At 39.3% G+C, this 16,451-nt stretch overlaps 2 protein-coding genes across 2 annotated transcripts; one reads left to right on the forward strand and one right to left on the reverse strand.

Annotated features, from left to right (window-relative positions):
- Positions 1 to 1,267: 1,267 nt before the first annotated feature.
- Positions 1,268 to 3,903, reverse strand: nedd8 (NEDD8 ubiquitin like modifier). The gene is made up of 4 exons (XM_007563667.2): positions 3,561 to 3,903; positions 3,416 to 3,463; positions 3,217 to 3,299; positions 1,268 to 2,301 (listed from the first exon to the last, which is right to left on the reverse strand). The coding sequence occupies exons 1-4, from the start codon at positions 3,576 to 3,578 to the stop codon at positions 2,199 to 2,201; spliced, it is 252 nt and encodes an 83-aa protein (XP_007563729.1). The 5' UTR covers positions 3,579 to 3,903; the 3' UTR covers positions 1,268 to 2,198.
- A 153-nt stretch (positions 3,904 to 4,056) lies between these two features.
- gmpr2 (guanosine monophosphate reductase 2) lies at positions 4,057 to 8,672 on the forward strand. The gene is made up of 10 exons (XM_007563666.2): positions 4,057 to 4,155; positions 4,561 to 4,691; positions 5,116 to 5,235; positions 5,485 to 5,568; positions 5,673 to 5,846; positions 5,960 to 6,041; positions 6,215 to 6,321; positions 6,990 to 7,032; positions 7,424 to 7,583; positions 7,703 to 8,672. The coding sequence occupies exons 2-10, from the start codon at positions 4,605 to 4,607 to the stop codon at positions 7,887 to 7,889; spliced, it is 1,044 nt and encodes a 347-aa protein (XP_007563728.1). The 5' UTR covers positions 4,057 to 4,155; positions 4,561 to 4,604; the 3' UTR covers positions 7,890 to 8,672.
- The last annotated feature ends 7,779 nt before the right edge of the window (positions 8,673 to 16,451 follow it).

Raw genomic sequence — 16,451 nt, forward strand, 5'->3', positions numbered from 1 at the left:
GCTTTTTTTTTTTTTAAAGTAATTTTTGTTTTTGCAGTGTAGGCTGAATACCTAAAAAGTCGGGCATGAAACAATGGAGGTGGGGGAGAGCATTCTCTTTATGTTTTAAGTCTTGTTGTGTTTTGTTAACAGATTTGACTCCACACGTTTGCTCATGCAGACATGAGGCCTGAAAACATTCCTTGCTCAAAACGTCAAATGCTGCAACTTTACTTGTCGAGACAATCTAAACGGCGCAAGCTGCAACACAAAGACAAAACCTCGTTTCTGCTCACCTCTGAGTAATGTCGATCGTTGCTCCCTGATGAGCTGCAACCTTCGTTTCTTTGGAGCTTAAAAGAGACGCAAAGTGTCAGCGTGGTCCGATAGTTGCCGATCTGTTTCAAGTGCATACTACATAGCACTGTGACTGCAATGTTGTGATACAAAGTTCTCTAACTTCTGATGTCTCTTGTCATTTGCAGTCTGGCTACCATGCTGAAAAATGTCTCTCAAATATTCCGTCTTAAAATGTAAAATGTACATAACAGTGGTCAATGTTTGACAAGAATAAAAAATGTACACAAGCGGCTCCAGGTTTTGATGTCTTTAGTGTTCGATCGAGAGAGAGAGAGAGAGGTCTGCATGAGGTGGCCGATTTCCAAGTTCTAGTTTGAGGCTTTCACATCAGTACAGGTCACAAATTAAAGCGGACACAGTGAGCCAACATCAGAGTGTGACCTCAGGGATGGATGCACTTCTGGTCAAACATTCCCATAAAGACACTCTTAAACCTCATGGAAAACCTTCTCAGAACAACAGACTCAGCTGGGATTCCTCAGAAATATGTTTTAGAAAAATATACAGGAAACATTCTGCTGTTCTGCTTTTTTCAGTCTACGTTCGGTGTTCTTGCTACCGACAGTAATTTCATTTTCATCTATTACTGTACCAATCTTGTTTATTTTCTTTGCTGTTTTGTTTGCTTTTTTTGACATGTATGGAAAGGTTAAAAGTACCAAAACGAACTAAACTGAAGTTGTTATAGCTGTGAAACGTGATCCCAACATCATACTAAACTCTACAGATTAAGAACAAAATGTGACCTTAAATTACTTGTGAAGGCTATTACCCCGTACTTTAAGCAATACAGCGTATTACACCTGACAGAAAATGGCTCAACAGCTTCTCACATCTCCGCTCCGTCTGACTGGACCTGGCTGATTCAGATCATCCGTTGTTTTCTCTGTAAATCCTCTGTTTTTAACACAGGACAGTAAAACACAAGGCCTTCACACAATCTGTTTTATTTCACAAAGTGATGTGTTTGAAAGGACACTGAACACAAGCGGAGGGTATTACAGGTGCCGACACAGCGATAAGAAAAGTAAACATACTACTTCTTCATGAGTCGGAGCAAGTTCAAATTATCCATGAGCACGCAGGTGGGGAAAAAAAAAAAAAGCCATGAGGTTCATGATGGTCGCGCCGACTCTTGACCATCATGGTAATGTTCTTTACTTGCTCTTTTCTCCGTTATAGAGAGAAAAATGTGTGTTTTTGCTGAGTATTGTTTTTGTTCTGAAACAGAACAAGACAAAGCAAGCATTAAGATTGTCTGAAAGTGGAAACGGCCTGCCTGGCATTTCATTCGTTAAGCACTTAAAGACAAAAAAAAAAAAAAAAGCCAAACCAAAACCCAACAATGGTCCCTGTGTAGTCTAGGGTTAGTCCTGTTATTAAAGCTATAGTCTTCTCACACTTACTCTGCTACATCAGTGCTTCGTAAGAGCTCGATCAAACCCCGTGCGAGATACTTTGTGACAATCTAACTCTACAAGGATTGACGTCCCTTCTCTGGCTTTAAATTACAGTTGTCTCATTTATTTCAGGCGCAGCAAACATCCTCTGCTCCATCACAAACATTACTTGCACAGAGTGACAGAAAGACGATTGAATAGTGGTTTTTGTCCTTAATAGCTAATCAGTCAAGTGTTAATCCAAAGCTAAAGAATTGATCATCTGCGCACACGGCTTTGGCAACAAAACACACGAAAGGCTGTGAGGGAGTCGGAGACGGAAAGCAGAAACTGGTTCGACGACTCGGCCGGTGACTCCGTGGTGCCTTCAGTGTCACTAGGTGATTGTGCAACCGCTTCCAGTAGCGCTGTGGTTCTTGAAGGCGTCGTGTCAGTTTGAGCTTGTTGTTGAGCCGGAGGTTAAAACATGGAGCGGAGCGGGCGGCCTCCTCTGAGGGCGAGCACCAGGTGAAGGACGGAGCCGCCCTGGATCTTGTAGTCTGCGGCCGTTTTCTCGTCGTTCCTGAACATGAATTTAAAAAAAACAAAAAAAAAACAGCGTGTATAAGAAATCCAGACAGTAGAAATACTTTTTATTAAACTAGTGGCGATAGATTTAAAATATTTCAAATTAATGTGTTCAGACTCTGTGGAGGAATCCAGCCAACTTTGTTTGATGTTTTCGTTTTGAGAGCAAAACGCTGCAATATTCTTTCTCCCACAAGGTTTTCCCCCAGAAAACTTGGTTGTGGCGCTCGGCAGTCATTCATCCAGCCGCCCGTCGGGTTTTTGAGTTTAAAAAAAATGTTGAAAGCCGACAGAAAATTTGAAACTATCACTTGATAATTATGTGTTATTGGAAGATTAACAGCTGAACATCAGCTATAAAGTCTTTGAAAAAATGCAAACATAAAAAAAAACTTAAATAAGCAATGCTAAGTCTGGTGGGGGCACAAGTAAAGCCTGGTGGCCCACCAGGCTTATAATACACTGTCGCAAAATCTACCCTCTCATTCTGATTATCGTGTTTTTATCCAATTCTGCCCTTCGCTTAAAGGGGGAGATGTTCTCAAAGGGGCTTTTTTTGTAGCTCTTCTTGTAGCTCCTCCAAAACTTTATAATTATTAAAATTTAATTTAATTAATTAAAATTAAAATTTAATTAATTAAATGAAGTAGGCATTCAAATCTAATTGTTAATACTTGAATTAATATAATTATTTGGTGCTGCTAATATAATGTGGGTCTCATTTCTGGGCGCACAATTATGCTAAATTATTTTGCTATTGACAATTACATGATTTAAACACACAAAAAAACCCATCTCACTATCAACTAAACAGATAAATAAAACTCTTTAAATGAAATTGTTGAGTTTGTAAATATATGGCAGCAATTTACTAAAATTACTGCTCACTGAGAGAAAAAAACAATCTTACATCTGTTTTCCACTGTAGATCAACCTCTGCTGTTGGGGAGGGATCCCCTCTTTCTCCTCCACCCTTTCTTTAATTCGCTCCACCTGCATTGGGATATATTGCAGTCAAACAGAGATGAGTGCTTGGAAACACATTTAAAAAATCAGTCGATTTAGGTCTGTTCAAAGTCCAAAGGAAGATGTAAAATGCCATCATATACCTTATCTGTGGGCTCTATGTCAATCTCTATCTCCTTGCCAGTGAGAGTCTGTGATAAAAACACTTTAGAGTTAGAGATAAGCAGATTATGATTCACTACGATAACAATTAGCCACACATAGAAGTCATTGTTTCATGTTACTTACCTTCACTTTTATCAACATCTTTGTTGGATGATTTTTGGAATAGGTATACACAGGTGTAATAATTTAACGAGCAGTCTGCTAACAGGATTTATTGTTTAACCTGCTGTGGCTGTAAATAAAAAAAGATTTTTCAGCTTCTATGTCGGAGAATAATTGTTCTAGAAATCCAGTGGTTGTTTCCTGTGTTTTTTTTTATTAAATCCCCCGCCACCGCTTAGGAGAGCAACACTGTTCCGCTTCACTTACTATTCGTTTTATTTGTTTTATAATAAATAAATCTACACAGCTGCAAAGCTATCTACATATATGTCGCTCGCATTCACGTAAGTACCCTACAAAGAAAAGCAAAAATTAGATTTGTTATCTAACTGCCTTAAGATGCATTTACGACATCAGTGCAGCGGGACGTAAAGTAAAGCGACTGTCGCGTTTGTAGTTCTTACCCGGCTGTGGCCTTCGAGAGCACGACGTCTAAAAACTACAGAGCGGCAGAGCAGCCGGTGTCCGCCGCTGTAAAACCTCCCTGACAGCGGCGAGAGGAAGTGGGGAGGCGGTGCAGACGATTTTTATAACCTCCTGTCTGACTTTTCTAACGGTAAACGCTTTCTTCTGCTAAATGTGTCGCATTTTGTTGTGTAATATCCACCCTGTTCTTATGCAACTGCTGTTTGTCCTAATAAAGTAGCGGGAGTTGTGCGGGTGCGCACTGACGTAACCTTGAATTTTGACAAGAGGTTGCCCTGTCTGCACGCTCTGACATGTGGAATCAGCTAGCATGCTTTAGATACATGTTACAAAGCTCTCTCTCTTTTTTTCCATAATGAAAACATGTTTATCTCATATTTTTAGAGTCCTTAAAACTTAAATCGGCTTTTCCGACCTTACTGTCAATATCTAAAGTTGAATGAGGGAGAAGATGGGTAGGAAATGAGAGAGAAGGCAATAAAAAAAAAAAAAAAAACGCGGCTCCGTCTTGATAGCTGATCTCTGTCTCTTTCAGAGTCTCCTGTCATTAATCGTTAGCCTACATCCCGTTTCTCCACCATGCCTCGCATTGAGAATGACATCAAGCTGGACTTCAAGGATGTTCTCCTCCGGCCCAAACGGAGCACGCTCAAGTCCAGGAGTGAGGTGGGTCAAGTCCAGCTGTGGACTCTGTGACACAGACCGAAACAAAGCAACACGTTGTGTGTGTTTGTATCTATTTGCACTCTGACACCCCTCAATGAAAGCCGTCAACTTTGAACAGCGTGCATGTTCCTGCAAAAGACAAACTTCCCCACAGCATGATGCCGCTGCCACCACCACCACGTTTTTACATATTATTCTGAGTGATGTTCACTATTATTTTTCCACCACAGATAGATTTTTTTGCCTATACAAGTTCAACACTAGTCTCATCTGACCAAAACGCCTTCATCTACGGGTTTGTAGTAAACTGCACAGGGGGATTCATTTGGCAATTTTCTTTTTTACCAATCTCCCTTCTCTTCAGTGAAAAAAGATCAGATTTGTGGAGTGTGTGGCTAAAGTTTTGTTGTGTTCTCCTCTCTAGGTGGACCTGTTGAGGAGCTTCACGTTCAGGAACTCCAAGGGCAGCTACAGAGGGATTCCCATCATCGCCGCCAACATGGACACCGTGGGGACGTTTGAGATGGCCCAGGCTCTGCACGAGGTTCATTAATGTTTGAACACCGCGTCATATTTACCTTCCTCTGTGTTATTTACTGGTATAAAATCAGGTAGTTAAGAAAAATGTATCGAAGCTGTGTAGAAATAATTGCTTGTACTTTCCACTTTGAATAATGGATAATAGAAATAAGCTTCTGGGATGTCCTTTTTTTCCCCCCTTTAAATAAGTAGATGTGAATTAAATGTTTTTTTTTTTTAATTGACTATTTTCATCTTTATCTGTGTCCCCTAGTTCACTCTCTTCACTGCAATCCACAAACATTACTCTATAGATGATTGGTCAGAGTTTGCTGCGAAGCACCCTGAGTGCCTGGAGGTATTCGAGTTCTGCACTAAAACCCAACGTCAAATCCTAAGTGTGTATTTTTACTAATGTCTCAGATTGGATGCTTTGTTTTTTGTTTTTTTTTTTGTCCCTAGAGTGTTGCCGTCAGCACGGGGACCGGAGAAGGAGACTTTGAGAAGATCTCGGCCATCGTGGAGTCCGTGCCGCAGCTCAAGTACATCTGTGTAGACGTGGCCAACGGCTACTCCGAACACTTCGTTCACTTCGTCAAAGACGTCCGGGAGAAGTTTCCCTCACACACCATAATGGTCAGTAAACGTCCAGGAAAGAGCTTAAAACCAAAGTATGTTGGACTGTAAAATGGTGTTTTGGCAGAAAATAAAGCCTTTTTTTTTTTCTTTTTTTGTTATTTTTTGTTCAGGCAGGGAACGTAGTGACGGGAGAAATGGTGGAAGAGCTGATTCTTGCTGGAGCCGACATCATTAAAGTAGGCATCGGACCAGGTGATCATCCTCCTGATTTTCAGCGTTTCCAGGCTGAGTTAAACATTTCCAGAGTGTTATGTTTGCTTTTGTCACAGATCAGGAACTTCCTTAATCTCTCCTCTGGCTTTAACACATCATCTAAATTTATGCCTTTTGCAGACGTTTCAGGCTCTCTGTGTCTTCTCCCTCAGGCTCCGTGTGTACCACCCGTAAGAAGACGGGCGTCGGCTACCCGCAGCTCAGCGCTGTGATTGAATGTGCAGATGCAGCCCACGGCCTGGGCGGCCACATTATATCTGTGAGTCTCCTGGAACAAACGGTCACCACATCAAAACTTCTCAACACAATGAATCAACACTATTAGGATTTCTTTGCCAGAAATAAAAAGCATGCCAAGTCCTTTAATTAGTTCTTCATACTGCCTAACAAGTGTCTTCACCTCTGTTAAAATGGCTGGGTTTTTTTTTGTATTGTAAAAAAAAATGGGATCATAAGAAGTTATTTTGAAACTTTTATCTGAAATATTCTGTTCAATTAGTTTGCCAAGAGGAATGCAAGACGGAAGCCTTTTGTTCCAATGAAAACTTTCCAGAAGCGGCTGAAATCTCCCTAAACCTTGTGGGAAAATGTTTCGTGGTCTCATGAAAATCACGCTGAACTTTTTGGTTTCATTTACAAAAGGTTGGCCTTGCATGAAACAAAGCTGGGTTGCTTTTCTTTGGTTTCAGAGCGGCCTAGCTAAAGTTCAGACTTAAATCTGGGAACAAATCAAGAAAATGCAAAACAGGTTTTCCTCTTAAAACTAATCTAAAATTGCATATGCTCTGTCATAAAGGCAAAAATAAATTTAAACATGACTATCAGTTGTTTATCTCTAAGCATCTTTCTGAGCTCTGTTAGAAATTGATCTCAAGGCATTTTGAGTTAAAGTTAGATGACGCATGTTGTTGCCAATCTGTCCTGCAGGATGGAGGATGTACCTGCCCAGGAGATGTGTCCAAGGCTTTTGGTAAGTTTCATTCTTTTAAAATGAAAGTAGTAAATAGAAATTCAGTAAATTTTGTTTATAGAGCACCTCTATATCTCAGAGCATAAAAATTGAAAGACGTTGAAAGATGCAAAAACGTGTTTAAATGGTGCTGATGCCTGAAAACAAGTCTGATATTATTTATACAGCTCTGAAGGAAAAACTGGTTTCAATAATGACGACATTATCATGTCTACTCTTTGTCTAACTTTAATTTCTCCTTTGGGAGACTGATAAACATCCATTAACTGGATTTTTATTACAACTACAGTATTAATGTCTTCAGCTGCTTTTAAAATGAGTGAAGACTCTCAACACAAAGCGATTCCCGTCAATTTGAAATCATCTCACTGTTTCCCGCGGTTCTCTTCAGGCGCCGGAGCCGACTTTGTGATGCTGGGCGGGATGCTGGCTGGTCACTCCGAGAGCGGCGGCGAGATCATCGAGAAAAGCGGCAAGAAGTACAAGCTGTTTTATGGGATGAGCTCCGACACGGCGATGAAGAGGCACGCAGGAGGCGTAGCTGATTACAGGTGAGATTCTGCTGAGATAATAACGACTTTGTTGTTTTTGAATCTGATTGTTTTTTTTGCAGTGACGGATTCATGCTTTGTGTTTTTTCTTTTTTTTTTTTTTGTTTTTACGCCTGCAGAGCGTCAGAGGGGAAGACGGTGGAAGTTCCCTACAAAGGGCCGGTGGACGAGACGATACGAGACGTCCTGGGAGGCGTCCGCTCCACCTGCACCTACGTTGGAGCAGCTAAGCTGAAGGAGCTGAGCCGCAGGACAACCTTCATCCGGGTCACCCAGCAGCTCAACACCGTCTTCGGGAACAGCTAAACGTCTACCTCCGCCTTCTGATTCTGATTCCATTCCAGATTCCAGTGTTTTGTTTATAGAGAAACGCAACTGAGCTAATAGAAAGCACTTATAAAATACTATCCTTCTTATGCCTGTTTTTAATCCAGATTGGCATTTTTAGAAAAGCTTTCCACATGTATCGATCCCTTTAGGCATTGCAGGAGTCACACGCTTTACTAAAAAACTAGAGCTTTTATTCCTCAGCTTATCGTTCCAAAGCAAAAATCTTTAGTTTATTAGTTTATTTTATTTATGCAACATTCAGTTTTTTCCTGAACAGTAAGCCTGACATCTATTCACTGTGTTCTGCTGCAAGCCTTTGTCCCCAACGTAAGATTTCAAAGCAAATGTCTTAATGCCTATTTTAAAAGATTTTATATAATATGCAAATGTTTTAGCAATTTAGAAAAAAAAAACTATTTTTAGAAGCTCTATCATTCCAGGACCCAATTATTGCACTTTAAAAAGACTTTTTTTGTATGTCGATTGTAATATTAGTGGACCAATAATGGAATATATTAAGACGGTGTTAAATTAGGAGCAGAGGTACCAATTAATACAAATATATTTCCAGTTCATCTACCAACATTTTTATTTATTATAGGCTTCATGATAAGAGATCGTTCTTCGGAATTAGTTTTCAAAGATTTTCGACATCACCTTTACACAGTTCATGTAATTATGATTATTTTTAAACTGTTTTCATCTTTTTCTCTGTTATACATAACCATGGTGTTTTAAAGTTGTTGCCAAGTCCTTAAACCTGCCTGGTCTTTCTTTTACAGTGAGTCAATAAAACATTGCACGTTTCAGCATTTCTCTGGCTTTATTATTTACTGAAGCAGTTACATTGTCTTTAATGTACATTGTTTAGATTTGTTTACTACCACATGGAGACATAATAAAGAAATAATAGCAATTTAAAATGTGGCTGCATACAATGCCAACAGAAAACCAAATTAATATCTATTTATCAAGCTGAAGATAATAATCTGATTACAGTGAAAAGTATAACACTTCAAAACTTTCTTGAATTTATCTTTTATTATGTTCCATAATATAGTCACCAACAATCATCCATCTCAAGCCACATTCGTGCTCACTAAATGATCAAAAACTATGATCATTACTTTTTAAGAAGCTAGCAAAGCTCACAAACGATTTCTGTAATTAATGGGGCGCCAAGTAATCTGCCACATTGGGGGCAACTTTTCTCATAAGAGTACTGGGAGAACTCTCTCATTCTAATCTTTCCAGAGTTTCTGTACCCACAAGAGCATTGACATTGCTCCCGGGGAGTGTCATGGGGATTTTCTTTTTCCAGTTGGACAAAAGGGACCAGCGGCCAGTTATTGATAGTCATCTCAATCGTGATTATTTCCTCTCTCTGATGCTGTCCAGTTCTGCTGAAAAAAGACAGCTTCGAGGCCAAAACATCCCAAAAGACTTCCACCCTTCCAGGTCGGGGTATGTCCTTCCCTCCGATCTTTTCCTTAGATCTGAGGAATGCAGATTGAATCTCATGTTGGTTCCTTGTTTGGGCTTTCAGAGGTTTATATAGACTATCAGAAGCCGTTAAATTGTCACAGGCACCTGGACTGTCATAATACTTTGTTGCAACACAGTTCAGGCAGTTATTGAAACAGCTCAGTCCATAGACAGGATCATTCAGTTTGTTTGCAGACTGTTTATCACACAAACCAATCATCCAATCACCCTCATCAGGAAGTCTGAGGATCCATCTTTGATAGTTGGGAACTGACTGGGTGCTTTGGATTAGAAAAATGCCAGAACATTGACCCATCCAGCTGTTGTAGAAAACTGTCCTTTTGTCTTTGGACAGGGACATGCTGCTATTGGGAGTCCGGGGTTCAAAGATCAGGTCTGAAGAAGCATTGACGCCCTGGTGGCTTTCAGGATCAACCAGGTTCAACAATGACTCTAAAAAGTTGGACGCTTGGTTCACCATCTTCTCCCCGTTCTGTCTCATCTCCAGAACCAGTTTGTCCCGATTGGGGCCCGGCTCCAAGCCTTTCCTCAGATCCACAGCCTTGGCTTTTTCCACATCCTGGTTCACCTGAGAGTACATCTTCAGGAATTTGAAGGTGTCCTTCTCTTTCTGGGCTGCCTGCATGCTGCTATTACTGGTTCTGATGGACACCATTCGAGCAGAGACTGAACTTTGGACACTGGTCAGAGAAACGTCCCGTAGATTAGTCACAGCCTCGATGAGACGCACACTGCTGCTAGTTAACTTCTCTCTTTCAGTCTTCTCCCACTTCTCCAAAATTGTGTTCTTGTCCTTAATTTTCACCTGTAAGTTCTTCTGCTCAGCTTTCAGCTTCTCCAGGAGCTCTTTGTGGGCCGTGGAGAAGGTCTTCATGTTGTGAAGGCGGTGCTGGTCTTCAATGGCGCAGGAAACGCACACACAGGTCTTATCATCCAGGCAGTAGTACTCCAGGAGCTTCCCATGCTGGGGACATTTGGTGTTCCTATCTATAGCCATGGGCTCAGTCAGAGGATGAGTCTGCAGTAACACAGGTGTGGTGAGGTGGGCCTGCAGGTGCTGGACACACATGGAGATCTCACATTTCATGCAGGTCTTCTGTGCCGGTTTCCTGTTCTGTGTACACATGTCGCACAGAATCCTGGATGAATCTTTCTGAACGTTGTCAGACATGTTCTCAAATGCAGGACGTCCTGTTTAATTTGCTGAGATGTTATTCAGAGTCAAAGTAGAAGAAAAGCTCTTTTTTCCTCTTGTTGACTGAAAGCTTGCTGATGAGTCTAGCCTTCCAAACAGGAGATATTCATGTGCTGTTTTCAAGTCTCGGATCGCTCTCTTTAGTCTGCCACAGAAACACGCAGTGCGTTTAGCTTGGAGGGTGTACTGACACTGAGTGGGTGGAGATTGGTGTTTTTATTTGCTGATTGGTTCCATTCATAGGTTTCATTTCTTACAAAGGTTTCTCTGTGAATATATCTCAGCAGTGAATGACTACAGTGTTGTATTAAAACACTGAGTGACTGTTGTGCCCCACACAACATAAGGAGTCGAGACCAATTTACTTATAGTGGAGAGATTTTATTGAACTCAAGTGTGGACACAGAGGTACTGGGAGTCGTGGCAAAATAAACAAAACGGTGGGGAGAAGTCACAAACCAGCCAGCAGTGAGGGGCCTCACCCCTCACCCTGTCTCAGCATCTCTCACCTCCTACAACTAAAAACCGGAAAACCCAGCTTATCCTGCGATTCCCAGACCAAACAGTTTAACAGATAGGTGGTTTAAGAACAGAAAGTCGCATCTATTAAAACAGGAGCAGGAGCGAGGCTCAGAGTGACACGAACACGCAGACGCTCATCCGAACTCCCTCGCTGAACTGGTGGGTGGGGCTTGTTCCTTTTAAACCCCTTTCAGCCAATCAACTGCAAGGAGAAAACAACAATTATTCAGGTAGTCATTTGCAAAGGTGACACAGGGACACGTCAAGGTGACATAGTCCATTTTTATTTACTGCCAAATTATTTTGGGTATGTTCAGTTTTTTCTATGCGATTTTTATATATATCTTTTGTTTGTCAGATTTCAGCCATTTGTATACAATAGCAATCCATAAAACTGCTAGTGTGATGGATTTAAATTTCTCCAAAATGGCGCGATCGCTCTGCTTATAGTCTTTTGTTTGCCTCATTTGGCCCAATATATTTTTTCATGTAAATCTAAAATCTTGTCTTACATGATCGACTTTATAATTCTATTCTGGCTTACTAAGGCAGCCTATTTCTGCAACTCTAATGAAAAAGAATAACCTCTATCATTTTAACCGCGCTGTATCATTATTATCAGAAGTTGATGTTACCATAACTTTTATTTAACTGTAGAAAAAGTTACGAAAAGAAAAGAAAACAAAAGTAAGAGAAAAATAGTTGAGGACTTGATTTAATTAATTTTTTTTAACTCTTCTCATCTTTTTTTCTGTTACACATGTAGGATATTTCTGCTGTATGAAATACAGCACATAATAAATAGACATATAATAAAACTGCCAAATATTTCTTTCACAGTGAGTCAATAAAACATTTCACGTATTATAATTATTCTCACTTTATTCTTTAAAGAAGCAGTTACATTGTTTATAAAGTAAATTTGATACATGCCTTCAAAACCACTAGATAGAGACAAAGATTAATTTTATAGAATGGAGAAAACATACATATTTATTATTTAATGTAGCTGCATGAAAAGCAAATCCCAAGTCAAATCAGTGTTGATTTATTAAGCTAATGATGATGAACTGACTACAGTGAAAAGTATAATAAAGATTCATATCTTTCAAAGTCCTCCAGTAATTGTGTTCATATATTCACAGACAACCATCAATCACAGGTCACATAATGCTCATAAGTTGGCAATAAAAGTCATGATCATCATGTTACAAACAATTAGCAAAGCTCACAAACAATTTCTGTGATGAACTGGCCACTGAATATTTTTCCACAGTTGGAGCAACTTGCCTGGCAAGACTGGGAATACCTGTCAATGAAATTTCTGAAAGAGGTGCTGTAGCCACAAGAGCATTTCCATTGCTGCTGGGAGGTGTTCTGGGTATTTTCCTTTCCCAACTTAACAAAAGGAACCAGCTCCCAGTTGTTGGTTTTTGCTTCAATTATGACTATTTCCTCTCTCTGGTACTGTCCAGTTCTGCTGAAAAAGGAGAGCCTGGAGTCTTTGACGTCCCAAAACACTTCCACCATTTCAGGTCGGGGTATGTCCATCACTTCATTCTTCTCCTCAGATCTGAGGANAGGAGCTTCCCATGCTGGGGACATTTGGTGTTCCCATCTATAGCTATGGGCTCAGTCAGAGGATGAGTCTGCAGTAACACAGGCGTGGTGAGGTGGGCCTGCAGGTGCTGGACGCACATGGAGATCTCACATTTCATGCAGGTCTTCCGTGCCGGTTTCCTGTCCTCTGTACACATGTCGCACAGAATGCTGCCTGAATCTTCCTGAGCGGCGTCAGACATGTTCTCAAATGCAGGAAGATCCTCAAAAGAGCTACCTTTGCGTTTGTGTCCTCACTTCAGTTTAAAGATCTTGAAGGAAGAGTTCTTGAAGTTTTGAGAGTCAAAGAGTCTCTAATTTCTTGAGAGTGCGGCGAGAGCTTTGAATTTGTTGAGGGTTTTTTGTTGATTTTTTTGTAGTACTTTGTAACCCGCCCACACTGACGGTTAGAAAAATTTCCAGTTATCAGACGTGTCCTCAAATACAGGAAGTATTGTTTACTTTGTTGCAGTGTTATTCAGAGTCAAATAAAGTAATCCTTGTTCTACTCTTTCTACTTCATTTTCCTCTTATTGACCAAAAGCTAACCAATGAGTGAAATTTTCCAAACAGGAGATTTTGTTTTTGTTGTATGCAAGTCTTGGGTCTGTCCCTGGCTAGTCTGCCAAACAACATTCTTGAAGGTTTTGTTTGAGGGCACACCCACTACGACACTGAGGGGAGGAGATTGGCATTTATATTTCAGTGGTTTCAGTTTCTGCTAAATTTAATCTTTTTAAAGCGTTCATGTACAGACATATTTGTTTGAGCAGTTCTTTAGCAGCTGTCAAGAAAACCCGAGCTCATCCCACTTCCCCATGCTGGAGATTTTAGTTTAATAGTAACAATACATAAAGTTACCTTTAAATTCATCACACAAGTGACATCTAGACCCAACAGTTGACTCAAACTTCAATAAAATCAATCAGGTTGTGTTTGTTGTGTTTTGTCTCATGCGAACTTTCTTTAATTCTATTTCTTTTTCTATCTAATTATAATAAATTACAGTCAGGCAGAGAGAGTGTCATGAAACAGGAACAGCAGGCTTCCTGAAAAAATGAAGTAAGTTTCCAGTTTGCAGATTTATAAAAAATAGTTGAGACTACTCCTTATTTCAAAGCATTAAACTTTTAAAGAATGATGACTAAACATTTTGAGTAATTGGATAAGACCCAAAGCAAAAAATACTCATATTAATATTGTTTTAACTTGTAAAAATAAACAACTCTAACTTATTATCAAATAATTAGAATAATAGATTATTTCTGTTTTCTTTTCAGAAGAATGCCTGTAATAACTCACATCATGATTATAATAATAGTAATTAATAAATTATGATCATAATATCATAAATGAATGCAAAATCAGAGAGGGTAAAAGGTTATAGATGTGATTTTGACATTGAACTGGAAATTATGCTAAATGTGTAACTACATTTAAAGATCACTGATGTTGTGTTGGGGGTAGGTGGTAGGTGAAAGGTTAGGGAAAGGAGGAACTAAAAAGAGAGGAGAGATGACCAACGCCTCAGAGTTCGTGGATTTGAAAACAGATTGTTGAACACCTTAAATTGTGAGGCGGTGCACTAACCTGAGGAATACTGAGGCGTTTGTTTTCAGTAAGCTTCATTTTAAAGGGCCTCACTAATCCCATGTGTAATAGTAGATACACTATATAATGCCCAAAATAGCAATTACCTCTGTGAAAAATGTGAAGGCTTTTATTTTGTAGGGTACGTTTTGCCCTTATTTTGACAGTCCAAATTGATTGTTAGGGTGAACATTAACATTTACCCTGTCACACCTCTTTACATTTATTCATAGCTAATTCGTAAATTTCTACAAGAGCTGGGGACGCAGGTCATTTAGACCCAAGAAGATGGAATTAAATAAATCTTACCCAAAGGTGAGATACTGAGTCAATCAAAAATGAATCGAAATGCATTTTGTTTGTTATTTTATTCAATGGTTAGAGAGGAAGAAAATTACCACATTGTGACTCTCCCTAATCGAGGGTGTAGAATAAGATGAAAGTACATCACTTTGAATATCTGCCAGCCCGTTTACAAAGAGAGGAGGGCCGCTCCATATATCAGTTTATTTCACAACTCTTTAATTTGCACTTGCAGACTTTGACCTTGGACGGTTCAAACCAAGTTCAGAAAATCAACCTCACAGAAGCAGCCCTATACATGTGCTTCCGGCATAAAGGAAGCTTTATAAATAAAATTGATTGATTAATTAAAAAACAAAGTTTGTCATTACAAGCAGCACTAGGGCAGCCATCTTTTAGACCAAGACCTGCTATGATGTGAAGTCCACCCTATCGACTATAACTTTTTATGTTACCACGTTTTACCTTGTTTAATTCTTTCTCTGTCTGTTTAGTTAAAGAAATCGCCTTCACCTGAAGGTATAACTTAAGTTTTGTAACTCCTTAAGCTTTAATGGGCCCCTGATCTTTTGCAGAAGCTGACATGTCAAAGCAAAATTGTTGCAGGGTCCAAGTATGAACTGAATCTATTAAGCAAATCAAAAGGTTGCGCAATTGTAGATTTCATGCCTATAAATTGTTGGATCTGTTGTACAAGTGCATATTTATCGATCTGAGAACTTTGTGGCATGTGAATGCAGTGAGACAAATGTAAGATTACGTTACAAGTCATGATGTGAATTTGCACTAGTTTTGAGTAATTTGTGGGGGGTTTTAAACCTGTTATGTCAGAAAAAAGTTTTAACATGAGCTTGGTTGAGAATCTGATTCACTTGTCCTGTTGTACTCCCTATAAAGCTCATCAGCAGCTGTACCTCAGTATTCCACTGTCCGGACAAACAAAAACAATCATTTTGTTGTAAGAATCTTGTCATACTTTTAAAATACATGTAGCAATACTAATACTTTTGTTCAGTTAATTGCATTAGCATAATGGTTTAAAATGTGAATTGCGAAAAATAATTTATGTATTTATGTAATAATGCTGTGTGATGCAAGCTGGGAAATTAGCTGAGAGAAGAATACAGTAGTTTAAACATTGTTAACTGTCTTTTGGAAATCCTCTACTTTAATATGAATTTTTTTTAGCAGGTGATATGTGGTGCTTCAACCAAAAACAGATTAATATGGAAGGAATCTTATTTTATCTTAAGCAACATATCCCAGGAAGTAACATTTCTCCAATATGGCGCGATCACTCTGCTTGTGCAAGTCCTTTGTTTGCCTTGTTTGGTCCAATATATTTTAGCCATTCAAATCCAAAATCTTGTCTTAAATCATCTGGGGTCGACTTTATAATTGCAGTCTGGTTTACTAAAGCAGCCTATTTCTACAACTGTATAGAACCACCTCTATGCCATCATTTTAACTACGCTGTATCATTACAAGTAGTTGTAATAATGTATGAAATACAGCATATACTAAATAGACATATTAGAAAACTGCCAAATACTTCTTTTGTGGTGAGTCAATAAAGCATTTCACGTATTAGAATTTTTCTCACTTTATTCTTTGATGAAGCAGTTACATTGTTTATAAAGTAAATTGTATACATGCCTTTAAAACCACTAGATGGAGACAAATATTAACTTGATCGAATGGAGAATAAATATTTCTTTAACGTGGCAGCATGAAAAGCAAAATATGAACTAACTACAGTGAAAAGTACAATAAAGATTCATATCTTTCAAAAAACCTCCAGTAATTGTGTTCTTATATTCACA

The sequence above is a fragment of the Poecilia formosa genome, unplaced genomic scaffold (assembly GCF_000485575.1).
Source record: "Poecilia formosa unplaced genomic scaffold, Poecilia_formosa-5.1.2 Scaffold149, whole genome shotgun sequence".
NCBI lineage: Eukaryota > Metazoa > Chordata > Actinopteri > Cyprinodontiformes > Poeciliidae > Poecilia > Poecilia formosa.